Here is an 18,750-nt window from a genome sequence, read left to right as displayed (position 1 = left end):
TTATTATGGTTTTTTTTTACACAAATTGATACTCAACGATGGTATTTTGGTAATATTACCAAGGAATATTAATTAATTTAGTAGCTTTTGTAACGGCATGAGTCTATAAATTTGAAAACTTGAAAATTATGTTATAAAATGTGAAATTTTAACTAGTAACAACGTTGACCATATTGTTTTGACTTCAATAATGAATACCAACAAATAAAATTGTTGCAGGTAAATTTCAACAAAAACAAATATCCATAAATATTGTTATCAATGAGAAATTGTCCTACTTTAAAGATATATACTAAATTTTTTTTCACGGTATTTTTCAACTCAGTAGGTTGAGGACTAATTCAGCACAAATTGAAACTCCATTGATTAAAAGTCTGCTGTTAGCCAATGAGTTACTACTTATATAATGTGAGATTCAAATCCTTAATACCTACTTAAATGGACGAGTGAAATAACCAATTAACTAATCTAAATTAATTAAGACAAATACTAATTATTTTTAATATTTTTAATATTAAAAATTATTAAACTTTGATTTTAATTATTATAACTTTATAAAATATTTATAGTGATAATTATTATATATAGTTTTTGTTTAATTTTTTTTAATAAATAACTTTATATACTTTTATGTATTATCCTATATAGTGCACGGCAATATACACTAGTATATATAAAGAGGAAGAGAGAAGTTGTTTTTACTTTTTCCTTATGATTTTTTTTCGTCGCTTGATTGATTTTCTTTTATTGAGCTACAAAACCAACTAGATTTAGCCTTCGTTTTCTTGTTCATCGGTGGCTTTGCTTCTACCTTCAGTTTGTCACTATCTTGCTCTATCTCTGCGACTTTGTAATCTATTCATGTCTTGCTCTACTTTTTTTTTTTTATTATTATATTTTGTCTACCAAATATTTGTGATATTGTTACTCATAAATTTAATATTTTTGTTCATTTGGGCAGTATTTCTTTTATTTATACAAATTCGTGTAATTTAATTTATTATTAATAAAAAATTACACAATTTGATACCATATGTTAGTTTTTATTTTTTTTTATCAATTTATAAACTATTTTAACAAATAATAAAAAATTTTAAAATCTATAATTGTTACATAATAGGAGTATGAGTCAAAATTATCACATAAATGTTGATAGATTTGGATATATATGTATGTATGTGTGTATGTAGAAAGAGAGAGGTTGTTTTCTCCTTATAATTTTTCTTGTCTCTTGATTATTTTTCTTTTATTAGACTACAAAATCAACTATATTTAACATCGATTTGTCCTTTTAGTTCTACTCCATCTTACTTCTATCTTTACTTTGTCCCTGTGTTGCTCCACCTCCGTCACTTTGTAATTTGTACCTGCTTTGTTCTGTTTTTTATTTTATTTAGGTCTGTTTGCATTTTGTCTACCAAATGTTTGTGATATTGTCACTTGGTAATTTAACGTATTTTGTTCATTTGGGCAACGTTTATTTTATTTATGAAAATTTTGCAAGTTAATTTACGAATGATCATGAATTTCATAATTTGATATCACATGTTAGTTTTTATTTCTTTAATCAATTTTTAAACTATTTATAACAATAAAAAGAGAATCTTAAAATTTATGATTATCAGATTATAAGAGTACGGGTCAAAATAGTAAAATACTCATATTCATGTAAGCAGATTTTGGAATATATATGATTTGTATTGTCTCTTGATCATTTTTCTTTTATTTCTCTGAAAAATCACTACATTTAATTTTAATTTGGCCTTTCACTAGCGGCTCTGTTCTGTGTTAGTTTTGTCTTCATTTTGACTCTATCTTATTCTGTCTCTGTAACTTTGTAATCTATTCATGTCGTCCTCTACTTTTGTTTTTTATACAGTTCTAGATAGTTTTGTTTGCCTACCATATGCATGTGTTTATGATATTGTCACTTGCACTTTTAACGTTTTGCTAGTTTGGTCAACATATATTTTATTTATACAAATTCAGATAAATTAATTCACAAATCTCACATGGTAGCTTTTATGTCATATATATATATATATATATATATAATTTTTTTTTGTCTCTTGATGATTTTTTTTTTTTGGACAGTAAAATTAACTAGATTTAGTCTCAAATTGGCAGTCCACTGGTGGCTCTGCTCCACCTTACTTCTAGTTTTTATTGTGTTTGCATAGGGCTGGCAATATATACCTTACCTGCGGATATTCAATCCGGCTGTAGGTAAGATAAGATACGGTGCGAGTTTGCCTGCGGGTACGGGTTCAGGATATACTCTACCCTACCCTACCCGCACTTCTAATATGAAAATTTAGTCAAATCAGTCAAATCATCTAACGACTCTCAAGTATCAACTTCACGTGAAGTCGACTGCACTTGAGTTTCCACCATTATATAATATATATGTAAAAGTTATGTATGTAGTGAAGAAAGTGAATGTTGAACTCACAATCTTCCTCTTATAAAAATTTGAAATAACCACTAAATTAGTTGATGATCGTATTATTTGTAATTTTATGTTAGATTTTTTTTTAAAATTTTATTGTTTTTAATTTTAATTTGAACTTAGTTTTTTATTTTTTATTTTATTAATATATATGAAATTCGGAATGGTTGAATTTTATATTTGTTTGAAATTTTTTTTTATTTTCTGCGGGTATGATCGAATAGGGTAGGATTTAGAACTTTAGAGTGCGGATAGGGTTAGGGTTAAAAAATTCTCAACTCGTGAGTAAGATAGAATAAAATTTTAAAAAAATTTCAACCCGTAGATAAAGTTAGAATAGAGTTCAAATCCTATTTTATCCTATCAATTGTCAGCCCTATATTTGCGATATTGTTGTTGGCTAATTTAACGCTTTTAGTTAATTTGGGTAACATTTATTTTTTTATACAAATTTATGCAAGTTAATTCATGAATAATAATAAATTTCATAACTTGATAGCACATGTTAGTTTTCGCTCCTTTAATCAATTTATAAATTATTTATAAGGACTAAATATAGGATTTCTAAATTTATTATTATCACATAATAGGAGAATGAGTCAAAATACTCATTCATGTGTTTGTAATCTATCCATGTCTTGCTTTGTTTACGTTTTTTATTTACTACTAGTTATGTTTGCTTGCCATGTGTTTCTGACATTGTCACTTGCTAAATTAACATATTTTGCTAATTTAGACAACATTTATTTTACTTAAGTAAATTTGTGCAAGTTAATTTACGAATAATCACAAATTTCACAATTGATATCACATGTTGGTTTTCGTTTTTATAATTAATTTATAAACTGTTTATAACTACTAAATCAAGAGTCTTAAGATTTATGATTATCACATCATGAGAATATAAGTCAAATTTCTCATATTCATATTAGTGGATTTTTAATTGTCTTTTTTGTTTACTTGTAATTTTTCTTGCATTGTCTCCGAATGAGTTTTCTTTTATTAGGTTGTAAAATCAACTACATTTAGCGTCAGTTTGGCCTTGTATCAAAGATTCTACGCTTTCTTGCTTCTACCTTTACTTTGTCCTCTACTACTTTGTAATCTGCCCATGACTTTACTTTAGTTTTTAATTTAGTTCTGATTGTATTTTGCCTACTATGTGTTTGTGATTCACTTGCTAATTTAATGTCTTTTGCAAGGTTTGTTCACAATATATTAAAATGAGTAAAGTATTGTTTTTGTCGTCAACGTTTGGGGTAAATTCTATTTGTGTCCCTAACGTTTAAATCGTCCTATTTGTATCCCTAACGTTTGTAAAAGTGATTCAATGTTATCATGTCGTTAATTACACATCATGAACGCTTTAGTTTGAGTTTTAAAAATCTCTTCTTGAAATTAGAATACAGATGTCTGGGATAGAATCGATAATCTACTCCGAGAAATAGTTTATCAAATGTTGAAATTAATTCCTACAACATTTACATAATTCACTTTTCTAGGGACATAATTGAATCTAAACATAAATAGTGGGTATAATATTAAAATCGAACACATCCAAGTGAGACCTAATTAAGAATGAATACATCCAAGTGAGAATAATTGAAAAATATAATCTGATTTGTTAGTATAATTGATTAATAGGATAACATTGAACCACTTTTATAAACGTTAAAGATACAAATAGGACGATTTAAACGTTAGGGACACAAATAGAACTTACCCCAAACGTTGGGAACAAAAACGATACTTTACTCTATTAAAATTATTTGCAGAAAAAACGATTACACAAGATTATACAAAACTTCATTCTCATACATATGAACAATAGAAATATAAGGTATTTCAATTTTTTCTTGCTGGTACAAAGACACAACAGTTTCCATTGTTGGCTATATAGATTGATAACAAATTGGTACTTCAAAGACAATATTAGAAGTTAATATTAGCATACTATGGTATTCAATACTGCATTATACTGAAAGCACTAAAATTGCATTCCATTAGCATAAGAACATATAACTTTGGAAATAGCTACATAGGTAACAGATGAAAGTGATCTCTTACCAATATGACAATGCAAAAATATGCAGTGCAAGACTTCACTTACCAGGGCCAGAGCAGAAAGGTATAATCAACTCTGGAAACAATGTGACAGATCAGAATCCAACTGAAAGCATCACTCAGTTGGATTTACCTCTTCTTGAGAATGCAAACCAAGGAGCAGAAATTCTACAAACAGAAGTGGGCAGACAACTAGAATCAATATCTGAAATAAATATCCTGTAAGATACCATATATTGATATTAAATTGTTATAATTATTGATATTATGATTAATGAATTGCAGATATTAGATCTGTTTGAGTTAATGGTGTTATCCTAATTAGAATTGTCATCAGATTTGTGATTCTTATGGTGGTATAGCTTTTACCTATTTTTCTTCCTTGTTCTTTTACTCAATAAATAGTGATTGGTCTGCCATAAACCAAATGTCTTAGTTGAAGAGTATATCATGGAATAGTAGATTCAATTCACATGTGGACATGTGGTGTCTTGAGAGTAACAATTATGATTATGACAGTTGGACGGTTTAGTATGAAAAGTCTTTTGAAAAGGTTAAAGGAGAATACCAAAGCCTCTTTCCTAGTTTTGCATAGATGGCTCTTGTTGGCTCCTTTCCAGAGAACTTAACCTACTATGCACATGTCTCCCTCGTTCTAGTAGGGTTTTCCCAATTCCATAACCTAAGTAAAATTGGATAGGATTAGTTAGTTATTGAAATTAGAATAAGATAGGATTTAGCAATAAACAAAAACGGGCCTGCTACACATACAAGTTTACAAGTTTACAAGTTGGCCCAGCCCAAATACAACTCACGCACATGAAGAGGGATTACATGGAGCGTCACATTCACGCGCTCAACACTCAAACGGTTACGTATCCTACGAGTAATGGCAGACTCTTCCACTTCTTCCACTTCTCAAAGCGATTCGAAAACAAGGCAACGCTTCCATTTTTGAGCGAAAATCGAAGTTCAGAATATACAAATCGTCGCTAACCTTCGAAACCTCCATCAAAACACCATCAAACTCTCCATCAAGAATCTGAAGAGAAAACAAAGCAACAATACTCAAGGTAAGTTCATTACGAACTAGGTTTTACTTTTCTTCTACGTCGTTGTTCTAGGGTTTACTGTTATTCTTGCTTCTTTGTTACACTGTTCTTCTACGTTGTTGTTCTAAGTTCTCCTGTTATTCTTGTTGTTCTAGATCTTCTGGTAACTGATTTTTGGGGGTATATTCTGTAGATTGGGGGGTGTATACTGCTTGACATTGTAATGTTGCTTGATATTGAAGCATGTTTGAGTGATATCTGACTGATATATATATGGATGTATCTGAATCATATCTATGGGTGTATCACACTGTTATCAATGGGTGTATCTTACTGTTATTAATGGATGTATCTGACTCATATATATGGGTGTATCTTACTGTTATCAATGGGTGTATCTTACTGTTATTAATGGGTGTATCTGACTCATATATATGGGTGTATCTTACTGATATCTTTGGGTGTATTTTTCGTTTCAAAGAAAATGGCAGCAAGAAACCAAACAAAAGACCTTAAGTGTGCCACACATCTCCTAAGTGATAAATTCAGAAACATGAGTGAGGAGAAGAAGGCGATTGTGAGGGATCTCGGATTCGGTGGGTTGATGCACATCCCAGCACTAAGGGTGGATCACCAACTGTTAAGGGAGCTGGCAAACAACTTCAAACTTGGGGAGAACAGACTGAAAACAGGATATGGTTCTTTCAAAATAACACCAAAAACAATAGGTGATGCGCTTGGCATCAATGCAACAGGTAACTAGCTTAAAATTATAGGTGTATATTAAGTTGATGCTTGGGTGTATTTGAACCGACTTGGATACTTTGTTGTTTTCCTTTTTGTAGGAGATCTATTTCCTGAGAAAGTTGAGTATAAGAAACTTTCTGATGATGACAAAATAATTTTTAGAAGATTCCAGGGTAAGACCCTCAAAAGTCTTACCGATGAAATGATGAAAATCGGCGTTGGCAACGAAGAGGAACGCCTGATGTTCAAGAGGATATTCATCCTCTATATAAAGATGGCGTTCCTTTTGCCAATGACGATAAACAAAATATCGCCTGTGCACTTGGCCCCAATTTTTAAGATGGACGGCATATCGGAGAGAAACTGGGGGGGGGCATGTTTTGACCTTCATGGTCAAGGGCATCACAGACTACAAGGAGAAAAAGAAGAAGGCAATTGATGGCTACCTCTTCGCCTTGATGATAATTTACTTTCATCTTTCAAAAAACAAAGGCAAGAAGAGGGCTGAAAGACCACCAAAGCCCTGGATTGCCAACTGGACTAAGGAGCAGTTGGTGGAAAGAATGACTGCAGAAAGAGAGGAAATTTTGGTAAGTAAACATAATATGTTGGTTGTATTTTATTTACCTGAATGCTGCTAGCTAAAATATCTAATGTTTCAGGGGATTGTGAAGATGGCGGAGACAAGAGAAAAAATGAAAAAAAAAAGAAAAAAAAGAAAAAAAAGAAATAAAAAAAAAACAAAAAAAGGAAGGCGAGTTCAACATCGTCTTCGGAGACAGAAACAACTACTGACAGTGACACTTCTACCTCTGAGTCTGAGACTCAAGAAGACTCAGAGGATTCAGGAAGAAAACACCCCAGCAAAAAGGGGAAAAAGTAAGTACCATACTTGGGTGTAATTTCTTTTTCGAATTGGGTGTATTTTGTTGATCACATTGGGTGTATGTAGTTTATTAAGCTGGGTGTGTTTCGTTTGCTGCGTTGGGTGTATATTGTATATTCAGTTGGGTAAATCTTGTGCATTCATTTGGTTGTATTTTTAGTATGTTCTAAATAATGATTGTTTGCCTTCCAGAATGGACTCCAGAAAAAGAAAGAAGAGTCAAGAGGAGTCCGATTCTGATTCAGAATCTGAATCTGAATCAAGTGATGAGTAATGTCCTGAAATTATTACTCCTTTCTTTTGGCTTCATTATAAAGATTTCGTGTATTAACTGAAGTGTCTCTTATTAACTTATAGGAGCGAAGAATCATCACCGGTGGAGAAGGAAAAGAAAAAGAAAAAGACAAAAACAACACCAAAAAAGTAAGCACTTCTTTGGATAATATTCTATGATAAAATTAATTTTTTATTTCTGATTGGTACTCTTTTTTTTCCACCCAGAACACAACCAAAAAAGAAAAAAGTTGTTGTGGAGGATTCACCTCCTGAAGAAGATCAATACTTTGATGGGTACAGTACCTCGTAAGCTATATTACCGTCTATCATCGTAATTATTTTTGTTAACATCTTCTTTTATGAATGTAGTGAGAGATATGAAATATCAAGTGATGAACTAGATGAATGGCTAAGGGAAAACGTTGATAAATCTGCTGCAGAGGGGTATGTCTTGCTGGGGTGTCTATTTCAGATTTTGTTGTGTTTTGTTTGCTAATAATTGTTTCTTGTTTCGCAGGGAGAACCAAGCTGACCTGCGATCGACAGAAGGTCGCTATGTGTCCTCTGAAACGTAAGAAGCTTTATTTAATAAAATCTTGTTATCATGATTTGGGTGTATTTTGTGGAACCATTTGGGTGTATTGTGTTGATCAAGTTGGGTGTATGTTGTTTATTAAGTTGGGATATTTCGTTTGTTGTGTTGGGTGTATATTGTCCATTCGGTTGGTTGTATCTTGTACATTCATTTGAGTGTATTTTATACCTGTATCTTATTTTGTCTGAATAACATGAAATCTGTTTTAGAATACCGGCTGTGAACTTGGAAAGTGATGATCCTTCCTCTCAAGGACGCACAGAACAGAGTAGTGTAAACCAGCCGTCAGAGAGCATGTAATTTCTCTTTCAGATAACCGTTACTTTTGTTCTTCTATTAACTTCTACTTCTAATTCTATATATATATTTTTTTAGAAAAAAAAAACCCTTTATTATTTTATTCAAGAAAAAAAAGCAAAAACTGCAAGTATGTAAGTTCTCAAAAAACAAAGCCTGTCCTCTTTTTGAATTGTTCGGGTGTATTTTTTGATTTTCTTTCGGTGTATTTTAGGTTGAGTCTGGCTGATTCGAATATGATGGTTGTGAGGGAACAGACACCGTCGGATGCGCTTGCAATGTGAGTTTTCCAAGAATATTTCAACCTTATAACCTTATTATTTTCAAAGGCGTTGTTAACCTTTCATTTTTCTTCTTGTTTAGAGTCCCAATTCAGGTTTTTGTGCTGGCATCCCAAACAACCACTGAGACAGATTTTGAACCAACCCCTATGCTACAGATTGAAGGGACTACAGAAACGTAAGAAATAGTATTGGGTGTATATTTGTTTAGAGTTTGGGTGTATATTTGCTAACAGTTTGGGTGTATATTGTTCCTGATTAGTTTTTTTTACGCCATGATTTATTTTTTGTAACTGAACAGCACTCCTGAACCCCCCCAAACAACTTCAAGAGACCACACCCATGCTTCCCCCAGCTCCAACTAAAATGTAAGTTCATCAGACTAAAATCAATCTTTGCTTATCATCTGTATATTCTTATTCTTATTCTTATTATTATACATGATGACGCATTCATCTAGCCGCAGAAGACGCTGCTACCCTGTTGATGATGGCACGGACAGCATCCTATATTCCTAAAACAGATCCAGGGGTGCCATCATTCAGCCTTGGATTGACTGATTCAAGCCAGGAGGGAGCGTCAACGCAGGAGACAGAAAGGGCAAAATCTCCAGAAGCTACAAATTTGATAGAACAATTAGACGATTTGGTCCAAAAAATAGCAAGTAGTGCGGCGAAAGGAAAAAACAAAAGTCCACAAATTCAAAGGGAGACTGGGGGGGGGGGGAAGTTCTGCGAAGTTTGAAACTCCTGGGGGAATAAATCAGATTACGGATAATATGAAACAAAAGTGCTACATCTGGGGACGTGACTGAAGGAAGACGCAGATGGCAATACTAGCAAGTATGAGCACATGTGCACTCTAATTGCCCAAGATGAATACCTTTTGATTAGAATGCACCTTGCATCCCTCCAGGCAAAAAGTGATATAGAATCTGGGGTAATATTAGAATAACATTAATGTTTTTACACCAAAGTCAACTGCAATGTTTATTAATGTAAAATTGATTTCGGCATATATTTCTAGATTGTATCTGCCATCTGCCTCATCCTCAACCAGAAAAATGAAAAGAGGTTTCAAGAACAAATATACTGTCTCCCCCCCCCCGATATTGTGGTAAGTGTTACTTCTACGAACTTTGGGTGTATTTTCTGTATTGATTTAGGTGTATTTTTTACGTTCAATTGGGTGTAAGTTGTGTAGTCATTTGGGTGTATTTAAAGTATTCACTTGAGTGTATTTTCAGTATTTTATTTCTTGTTTCGTAATTCTTGCAGAACATGGCACTTTCGGATCACCCAAACGGGGAATTCATATCACTGAAAACGAATAAGGAATTCAGGGTGGAAGACTACCCGAGTTTTATTCCCTTCATAGATGCAAAAAAATTAACTTCGCATCCATATGTAAGTTTCATTTGCTAAATTTGTTAGTACGCTTCTTTACTTATATGCCAAATAAAATAACACACTGTTGAAATGTGGCAATCCTTCAGATTTTTGTACCTGTTTGCTACTCGGGGCATTGGTGGTTATGGCTGATAGATACAACGAAGCGGAGATGTCATATACTTGACCCGCTACACAAAAAAGCTCCCGGCGAAGAGAGAAAGAAGGTTAATAAATTCACTATAAGTTGCCTCTGTCTTCTTTACTTTAATATTTAGGTCTATTTCGTTAGTTGTGTTGGGTGTATATTGTCCATTCAGTTGGGTGTATCTTGTGCATTCATTCGGGTGTATTACTGATTTGTTTTGGTATTTAAGAGATATGTATTTTCAAGATTGATAACATATGCCGGTGGGGAACCTCTGAAGAAAGGCGAGAAGGAGAAGGAAATTAAATCATCATATGTTAAAATATCAGGCCAAAAATCAAGGTATAAATTTGTGACTCTGAACATTAAACTTTCGTAAATGAGATTTGTAATTTATTTTCTTCGTTTTCAGCTATGACTGCGCTATCTACGTTATGAAGTGGATGGAGTTAATTGAGCCGGAAAACATTAAAAAGGGGGAGTATGAATGGGATAATTGGCCACAGGTAACTGTCTTTAGAACTATATAACTCTGTATTACTTTACTGAATTAATATTGCTGTTTAAACAGAATATACTTTTTAATTGTAGGAGGAGGTGGACCACTATAGAGTGGAGTATGCTTCGCGGATACTATTCAGTGAGATGAATAAAGAGAGAGATTGGGCAATTAGAGAGAGTAATGTTATAAGGCTTTCGAAGCCATCCTCTGTATTATTGAGTCCGTTTTGTCAGATAAATTCTGCTGATATAGAAACTGCGTAAATATTTGTAAATTAAACAAATGCTGTAAATATTTGCCATTTATCAACAACTTCTATTCCATGTATATTTTTTTCCATAGTTAAACTATCTGTGCTGTTAAACTGTCTGTGTTGTATTCAAAAGCTGTATTATAGGTGGTAAAATATGAAGGAAAAAATCAAGACATATATAAACGTAAATTATAAACTGTTACACCCAAGATTGCATAAAATATACACCCAAACTGTCTGTGCTGTATTCAAAATGTATGAATTACAAGTACTAAAATATGAAGAAAAACATCAAATCAAATATACACCCATAACCTGCGAAATTTTACAGCTTTTGTTCTATATGTATCTATATATGTATCTATATGTAAATTGTCAATGAACAAAAATACACCCAAAAGAACAGTGCTTTTACACCCATATTCTTTAAAACTATACACCCAAAGAGTTATCCCCTGCTGCTGGTACCCTGAACTGATAATTTATAACGTGTCCTTGATATTGGCTGGAATTTGAATGCACCGCTGATGCAGCATCAAACAGGTTTATCTGAATATAACACTCACATATTAGCTAAACTATTAACGAGAAAAATAAACTCAATCGCCACAAATTTAAAGAACATTACTTTTACCTCGCTTAAAACTTTCGTCTTCTTCTTCTTTGTGGCATTTGCGATTTGTTTATCCAACTTTGAACCTAGCCTATTTTTTGGACGTCCTCTTGTTCGAATCCTTGGCGGGCTTTGAAGCTCGTTAACGGATTCCAAGTTGGCGTCTTCGTGGGATAAAGAAGATGTCCCCTTCCTTTTGGCTTTTAATGATTCCATCTCGGCCATGACGTTATCGTACGCACGGTACAAAATTGCAGTCAGCTCCTCCAATTCGGATGCAAATTCGCAAATATTTTGCGAACGAAAAACCAATTGGTCGAACCTCTTGCTTCTTGGCTCCATCAGTGGCTCGTCGTGGCTGCTCTTGATGTGTGTGTGTCACCTCTTTACCTTCTTGCTCCATCGTTCCAGTATATATCTAGGTGGAACTTGGCTTACTTGTTCGAAGCTTAACACGCTTAGTGCGTGACGGCACAGTATCCCTCTCGACTCGAATAATAAGCATTGGCATTTTACCTCGGCTGCAACTGAGTCGTAAGTAACAACGAACTTGTTGAATATTGAGCTGGAAACTTGTTCTCCGACTTCGTATACTGAATAGCCTAGAGCGGAATTCTTTAATCTGGTGATGCAATTCGCCTTTCCTCTGAATTGCGCTTGGACTTCCCTAAACTTTGCATGAGTGTACGCATCTTGAAACTGAGCTTCAATGGAGGATTTGGTTGCACACGGTATGACCGTATGAAAATCTGCAGCATCTGATTCTCTCTCTGCTTGCTCCCTGCTTCCGAGGCAATTATCGTATTGTTTGACGAACTGAATAAGCGAGCTGTTTCGGGTGATATACTTGTTAAAAAATGAATGCATGCTCTCGCTCCTTTGTGTGCTTCTCATCCCTGCCCAGAAGTGGTGATCCAGATAGATAGGAACCCATATGTGACGGTCTTCGTACAGATCTGCATAATACACCCAAACACACACTATAAATACACCCGAGGGAACATGCAATTTACACCTCTACTGCAGATTTTAAAAAGACATTACCTGAAAGCCACTTGTTGTCCACAAGACCAAAATTCAGCAGAAAATCATTCCAATTCCTATCGAATGAGTCTTTGCTATGAGAGTTCCAAACAACTTGGCTCATTTCTTGTTCAATATCGGCATGTCCCTTGTACTCGTTTAATTTGCTTGGAATCTTCTTCATGATGTGCCAAATACACCAACGGTGAACTGTTGTTGGCATACAGGCCTCTAAAGCCCTTTTCATTGATGCGCACTGATCGGTTAGAAACCCTTTCGGAGCGTTTCCTCCCATGTAACGAAGCCAGCATTGAAATAACCATTTGAATGATTCAATTTCTTCGTTCTTCATCAAAGAGCATCCGAGAAGTGTTGACTGACCGTGGTGATTCACCCCGACAAAAGAACCACAGACCAAATTATACCTGAAACAAATTACCATAGTCCAGAATGCAAAATCATTAGGTACACCCCAACAAATGCTTCGTATACACCCAATGAAACAGCCAATATACACCTCTGCTGCGGATTCGTAAAAATAAATTAATTTAGCATCATAAACAGGGGCAGTTTGTTACCTGTTTGTATTGTAGGTGGTGTCGAATGAAATGACGTCTCCGAAATACTCAAAGGCAGCTCTGCTTCTTGCATCGGCCCAAAAAGCCAGCTTAATCGATTGATCCTCCTCGAGTTCGAGCTCAAAAAAGAAATTCGGATTCTTCTCTTTCATTCTTAAGAAATATTTCCCGAATTCCTTTGCATCTTCTTGTTCGGAAACATTCCGCACTTCCCTGGTAATGTAATTCCTCACGTCCTTTTCGATAAAATTTAACTCGCAGTGACCCCCGACAGCCGCAACAAATGATTGGTAGGTTTTGCTTGGTCTGATACCGGCCTCCTCGTTATTCTCTATCGTATGACGAATGGACATGCTTAGTTCCCTGTGCTGTTTGAGCATCTTTGCTTTACTTGGACAGCAAGGGTGTGAATGATCCAGCACAACCTTTGAAATGATCCAAGCACCGACATCCTTCAATGTGTGTATATAAATTCTTGCAGGACAGTTTAAACCGGCTGTCGGATTGGTCTTCTCGGTCGGAGATATTTTAGATTTCCATTTTCCCTCTCTGCTACATGTAATCAGTTGATTCTTAATCTCGTTTCCCTTCCTATTTGTGCACCGAACTCTTGTAGAGAAACCTGCAGCCTTGGCGTAGTTCCTGTAAAATTTTCCAGCATCTTCAAGGGTGGTAAAGGTCATTCCAACCTTCGGAACAAGCTCGTCATCAACAACCGAGAGAGGCTGCACAATACACCATGTCAGAAACTGTGAATACACCCATAGTTAAGATTCAAATACACCCAATCATGTCTAATATGATATACCCGAATCGCAACAACTCAACTACAGAATGACCTTTAAAGCCATAAACTGTAAATACACAGGCTGCAGAATACACCATGTCAACAACTAAAAACACACCCAATCATGTCTGATATAATACACCTGAACAACAACAACTCAATTAAAATAACAAAAAACCAGTAAAGTGTAAATACACCCACACTTCTAGCAAAAATACACCCAAAAAAGACCTGATCTACACCCGAGCGTCTGCTACAAATTCCAGATAATTAATCACAACTAATACATTGAATCGACAGATTCATGTTAACGTGTTAGTTTCATAGTCAATGTTCAGCAATTTTTCAACTACACAATGCTATACAAATTACTGAAAGAAAATTCATACTAATCCTATGTAAATCAAACCTCAGGAACTTCATTAGATTCAAATTCATAATCCACTTCGCCTGGATTCAGCTGACAATCTGAGGTTGAATGATCCATTATCTTCAAAATGAGTTCAAACTTTGCTTTCAGAAAACAACAAATCAAAATAGAAAACGAAGCTCGAGTTGCACAGAGAGAGGAAAGTAACGTAAACGAAGAACATACCAGTGAGAAAAGGAGAGGAAAAGAACGATGGAGAAGAAGGAGGGAAGACGCGCGAGAAGAAGAACAACCAAATCTCAAAATAACGAAAACGAAGAAGGAAACAAATCTTTTAAATTTGGTAGTTAGATATACGCGGGATCTTATATAGCGCGTGTATACAACGTATATGGAGCAGCGCGTATTTTTGTTTTATTACTTAATAAACTTGTAAAGCATACAAGCCTATGCAGAGCTTTTCCGAAACAAAAAATAAAATAGATATAGTTTAAATATGATTTTCCTTGTATTGAAACTTACCGTGCCTTCTTTATTTAGATCATTAGCTTCGAATGTTCACTATCCCAACACTAAATCATCGTTAAGTTGTTCAATCTCTGAACTTTTGGTTAAGGTGAGTGGTCCTACTTCCTTCAAATCTTCGTGGAGTTTAAAATTTTACTAATTTTTTGAGTCATTATTTTTATGAAAAAATATCTTTTTAATTTTTGACTATTTGTTCGAACTATAAAGTATCTCTCTATAATTTAAAATCTCTAATTGGTTCCAACCATCCAAGTAATTAGTTTAAAGTAACAACCTTATAAAGTAATTGCTTAGACTAATTACTCGGATAATTAGCGACCAAGGTAAAAACTCAGGTGCAGTCAACTTTACGTGAAGTGGATAACTTAGAATCGTTAGATAATTTGACTGATTTGAGTAAATTTTTATCTAACGGCTCTTAACTATCAATTTCACGTGAAGTCGACTGCACCTGAGTTTCCACCAACGACCAATTAAGAATTTTTAAATGGTGGAGAGTTGGTTTGTCCTCCAAACAAACAAATGGTTAGGATGAAAAATAACAAGGAAAAGTATGAGTAACCAATGCTAGTATTATACAATGCATACAATGGGATTTAATTGAAATTAAAATTAAATTTTGGATACCGGGGGTTTAATTGAAATTAACACTAAATTATAATCATTAATTATGAAGATTTGTTAGTTTGAATGGTTCAAAAAATTAGGATTCAGTAAAACCAAAACACAAACCATGACCTATTCTCTATGAACGGCGTCGCCGACACAACCAACAACGCAACCCCTCTCACCGACGTTACTATCTCTTTTTCTCACTGGCTCGTGTTCACCGGAAGTCGCTCCCGGAGACGTTGAGGTCCTCATTGGTGAACGCCCTTCTCCCAGCGTGTGGCTCCTTCCAGCGACACTGCATCATAAGGTGATAATGGTTCCATTGAAACCACCGGAAGAAGCTCCCGAACATTTTGTTGCCGACGGTCAGCAGCCTAATAAGGTGAGAATGGTTCGATGAATTGTTCACCATGGATGCTTATTTATATAAGAGTTAGATGTTTATAAATTGCTACTTGCAAACTTAAAGTGAACATCCAAAATACTATTAAAGTGACCATCCAACATACTGTTAAAGTAACCATCCAACAAATATCAACCCATTTTCAACAATGGTCAGCTAGAATGCGTCATGTTTCATACACATGTTCTTTGAGGTTCCGGTGATCTGTACGTTGACGAGCATGTGGGGGTTTCTTCCGATGGTAGGAGATGAAAGCGCCCACGCGAGAAGAAGTCGGCTGCTGCACGTTTCGTGGGTGACGGCTCCTTGAGGGCGTTCCCGATGGCCGGCGTCGCGCCCAGCTGCTCCGTTGAAGAGACGGCGGGATGATCAGGACTTAGACGGCGCCGTTATTGATACCAATTGTGAGGATTGATGGGTTGATGGGTGACCTTCCTTTGTTGCAACAGGGATTGTGTGTGATCAAGGATCGAGAGGGTTTGGGTTTTGTCACGTTACTGCAATGTTCAGAAATAGCAAGGGTTTGGGTGTGGGGGAGGGAAAACGGCAAAACAAAGGGGTTGATTGATTTGGGGAAAAACTGTGAATAAAAGAAATTAGGTGGTATGTTAAAATAAACAGCTAAAATATGATTAGGGTTATTAATTGATTAATTCTTTCTATTAATATTAATTGGGCCTAATAAACAGCCCATTGTATACATTGTATACATATCTCATTGTCTCTCTAGCTGTGCTCAAATAACAATTATTCTTTCTTTTTCGATATGCATTCCTTTATTTATTTATTTTAAAACAGGAAACGGAGTGGAATAATAATGTTCTAGAGGACATTTTCTCTCGGCTTTCTCTGAAGTCCTTGGCTCGTTGCAGATGTGTCTGCAAAGATTGGCTAACCCTAGTTTACCGCCCTTTCTTCTTCAAACTGAACGGTTTCATTGTTCAACGGAAGTGGGTATCTAACACCACCAATAGCTTCATTCAATTGGAAGGTAGTAGAGAGAACATGAACACCACTTTATTATTCAGCATACTTCCTAAAGATATGTTGATCATGGACACATGCAACGGACTTATCTTGTGTCGTAGCAATTCTGCAAAATCAACTCTGTTTGTTTGGAACCCAGTGAATGGACAGTTGGCGGGATTCCCTTTCAGTTCCATGGAAATAGCCACTGCAATTGCTTCTGATTCTTACCAAAGTTGTTTCACCTCCATTTCCTTTCCCAAGTTTAAGTTGGTAAGAATTGTCTCCGGTCACCGGTCTCGGAATATTAAGTTTGAAGTTTATTCATCAGAAACAGGAGCATCTAGAGTGTCAAATGGAACTTACGACTCTTCTCGAAGAATTTCCATCGCGAGTAGAAGCATATACATAAAAGGAGTATTGTATTGGATTATGAATCGTCAAAAGCTGCTGAGTTTTCATGTTGAGGAGGAATTGACAAGTTTGATTTCGCTGCCTTGTAATTATCCTTCAGCACTTAATCATCAAGTTATTGGAGAATCTGAAGGAATATTGCATTATGCCCAAATATCAAAACCGTTATACCTTAGGGTGTGGTGCCTTCACGATGAGACCTGGGAACTTAAGTGCCAGCTAAATATCGTGATTGTTCTAGAAAAATACAAACCCAATTCAAATGGACGGGTAATGTTTAATCAAGTGGCTGTTCTTTGCTTCAAAGATTCGATGTTGCTACTCAAATTTCAAGGGCATGTAATTGGGTATGACTTTAAGAATGGCAAGGTGATTTACGTTTACTCCTATGAAGATCTCAACCTACAATCTCCACCAGCTTCTCCATACCAAAAGTCACCCCTCTATCCCCTTCTCTCCGTCACTAATGTGTTTCCATTCCCTTCATGAGCTTGGTTCCGTTACATGATTCATGGCAGTTAGCAACTACCTTCTCAAACTTTCAGAGCCTTCACCGTTGAGCCCTTATTTATTATTGCCCTTTAGTTTATTTTAGTTTTTTGGGATTGATTCTGATAGTGGGTTCTGCTGCACTTTCTTTTAAGTTATTGGGTTAATCATTTATTCATTTTAATTATTTAAAATGTGGGCTGCCGATAATTTTATTTTAGAGTAAAATATTATTTTAATCTCTAATATTTATGTTGAAATATAATTTCGTCTCTAAAGCTTTAAATATTTTATTTCAGTCCAAAAAATTTTTATAAGTTCTATTTTAATTTAAAAAAAAAATTTAAGTAGATTCAATGTTATCTTACCATTAAATTTGATACCAATAACTTGCATATTAAAGAGGCAATAGTATTTAATTTCAATATATAAGTGAAATTGATTCACCAATAATTACTAATATACAAATTTTTTCTTTGATTTTGAAGCGTATATTTTTTTTTTAACAAAAAAAGCTCAACATAATGAAGTAGAGCAGGTAACGCTACAAAATACAACTAAAAATCTAAGACAAAGAACGCAATAGATATGGTATTGACATTACCATCAACAACTAAATGGATCAACATCGCACCATTCCCTGTAATTCAAAAACGACCTACGTATCTTTGAGTTCTGGAATAGTCCGTTCCAACCAAATGTTCCAAATAATCGCAAAGAAGCCTAAAAGTCACTTCTTATATTTAGAGTTACGACCAAACACTTGAGTCCAACTCTCAAAAAGTCATTTGACAGTTTTTGGAATAGTCCAATTCTCAAAAATATATGACTTAACTAGTAACTTATTAACGTCCGTGTCACCCATTTGCTTAAACTATTATTGTCAAATTTAACCATAAGACCATATTGAACTTGTTTAAAACTTTTTGAAATAGAAATTGAACGTTTGAAACCTTAAGAGCCAAATTAAAATTTGACCCAAACGATAATGACTAAAATAGTATTTTATCTTTTTATTTTATATATTAA

At 34.7% G+C, this 18,750-nt stretch overlaps 1 protein-coding gene across 1 annotated transcript; it reads left to right on the top strand.

Moving 5' to 3' along the window:
* Positions 1-15,762: 15,762 nt before the first annotated feature.
* LOC112740493 (F-box protein At5g07610-like) lies at positions 15,763-17,721 on the top strand. Its single transcript, XM_025789176.2, has 2 exons — positions 15,763-15,831; positions 16,651-17,721. Exons 1-2 carry the CDS (start codon positions 15,763-15,765, stop codon positions 17,719-17,721), a joined length of 1,140 nt encoding a protein of 379 aa, XP_025644961.2.
* The last annotated feature ends 1,029 nt before the right edge of the window (positions 17,722-18,750 follow it).

The sequence above is a fragment of the Arachis hypogaea genome, chromosome 14 (assembly GCF_003086295.3).
Source record: "Arachis hypogaea cultivar Tifrunner chromosome 14, arahy.Tifrunner.gnm2.J5K5, whole genome shotgun sequence".
In the NCBI taxonomy this organism is placed as follows: Eukaryota; Viridiplantae; Streptophyta; class Magnoliopsida; order Fabales; family Fabaceae; genus Arachis; species Arachis hypogaea.
Note: the sequence above shows the minus strand (reverse complement) of the source record. Positions and strands in the feature narration are given on the sequence as shown.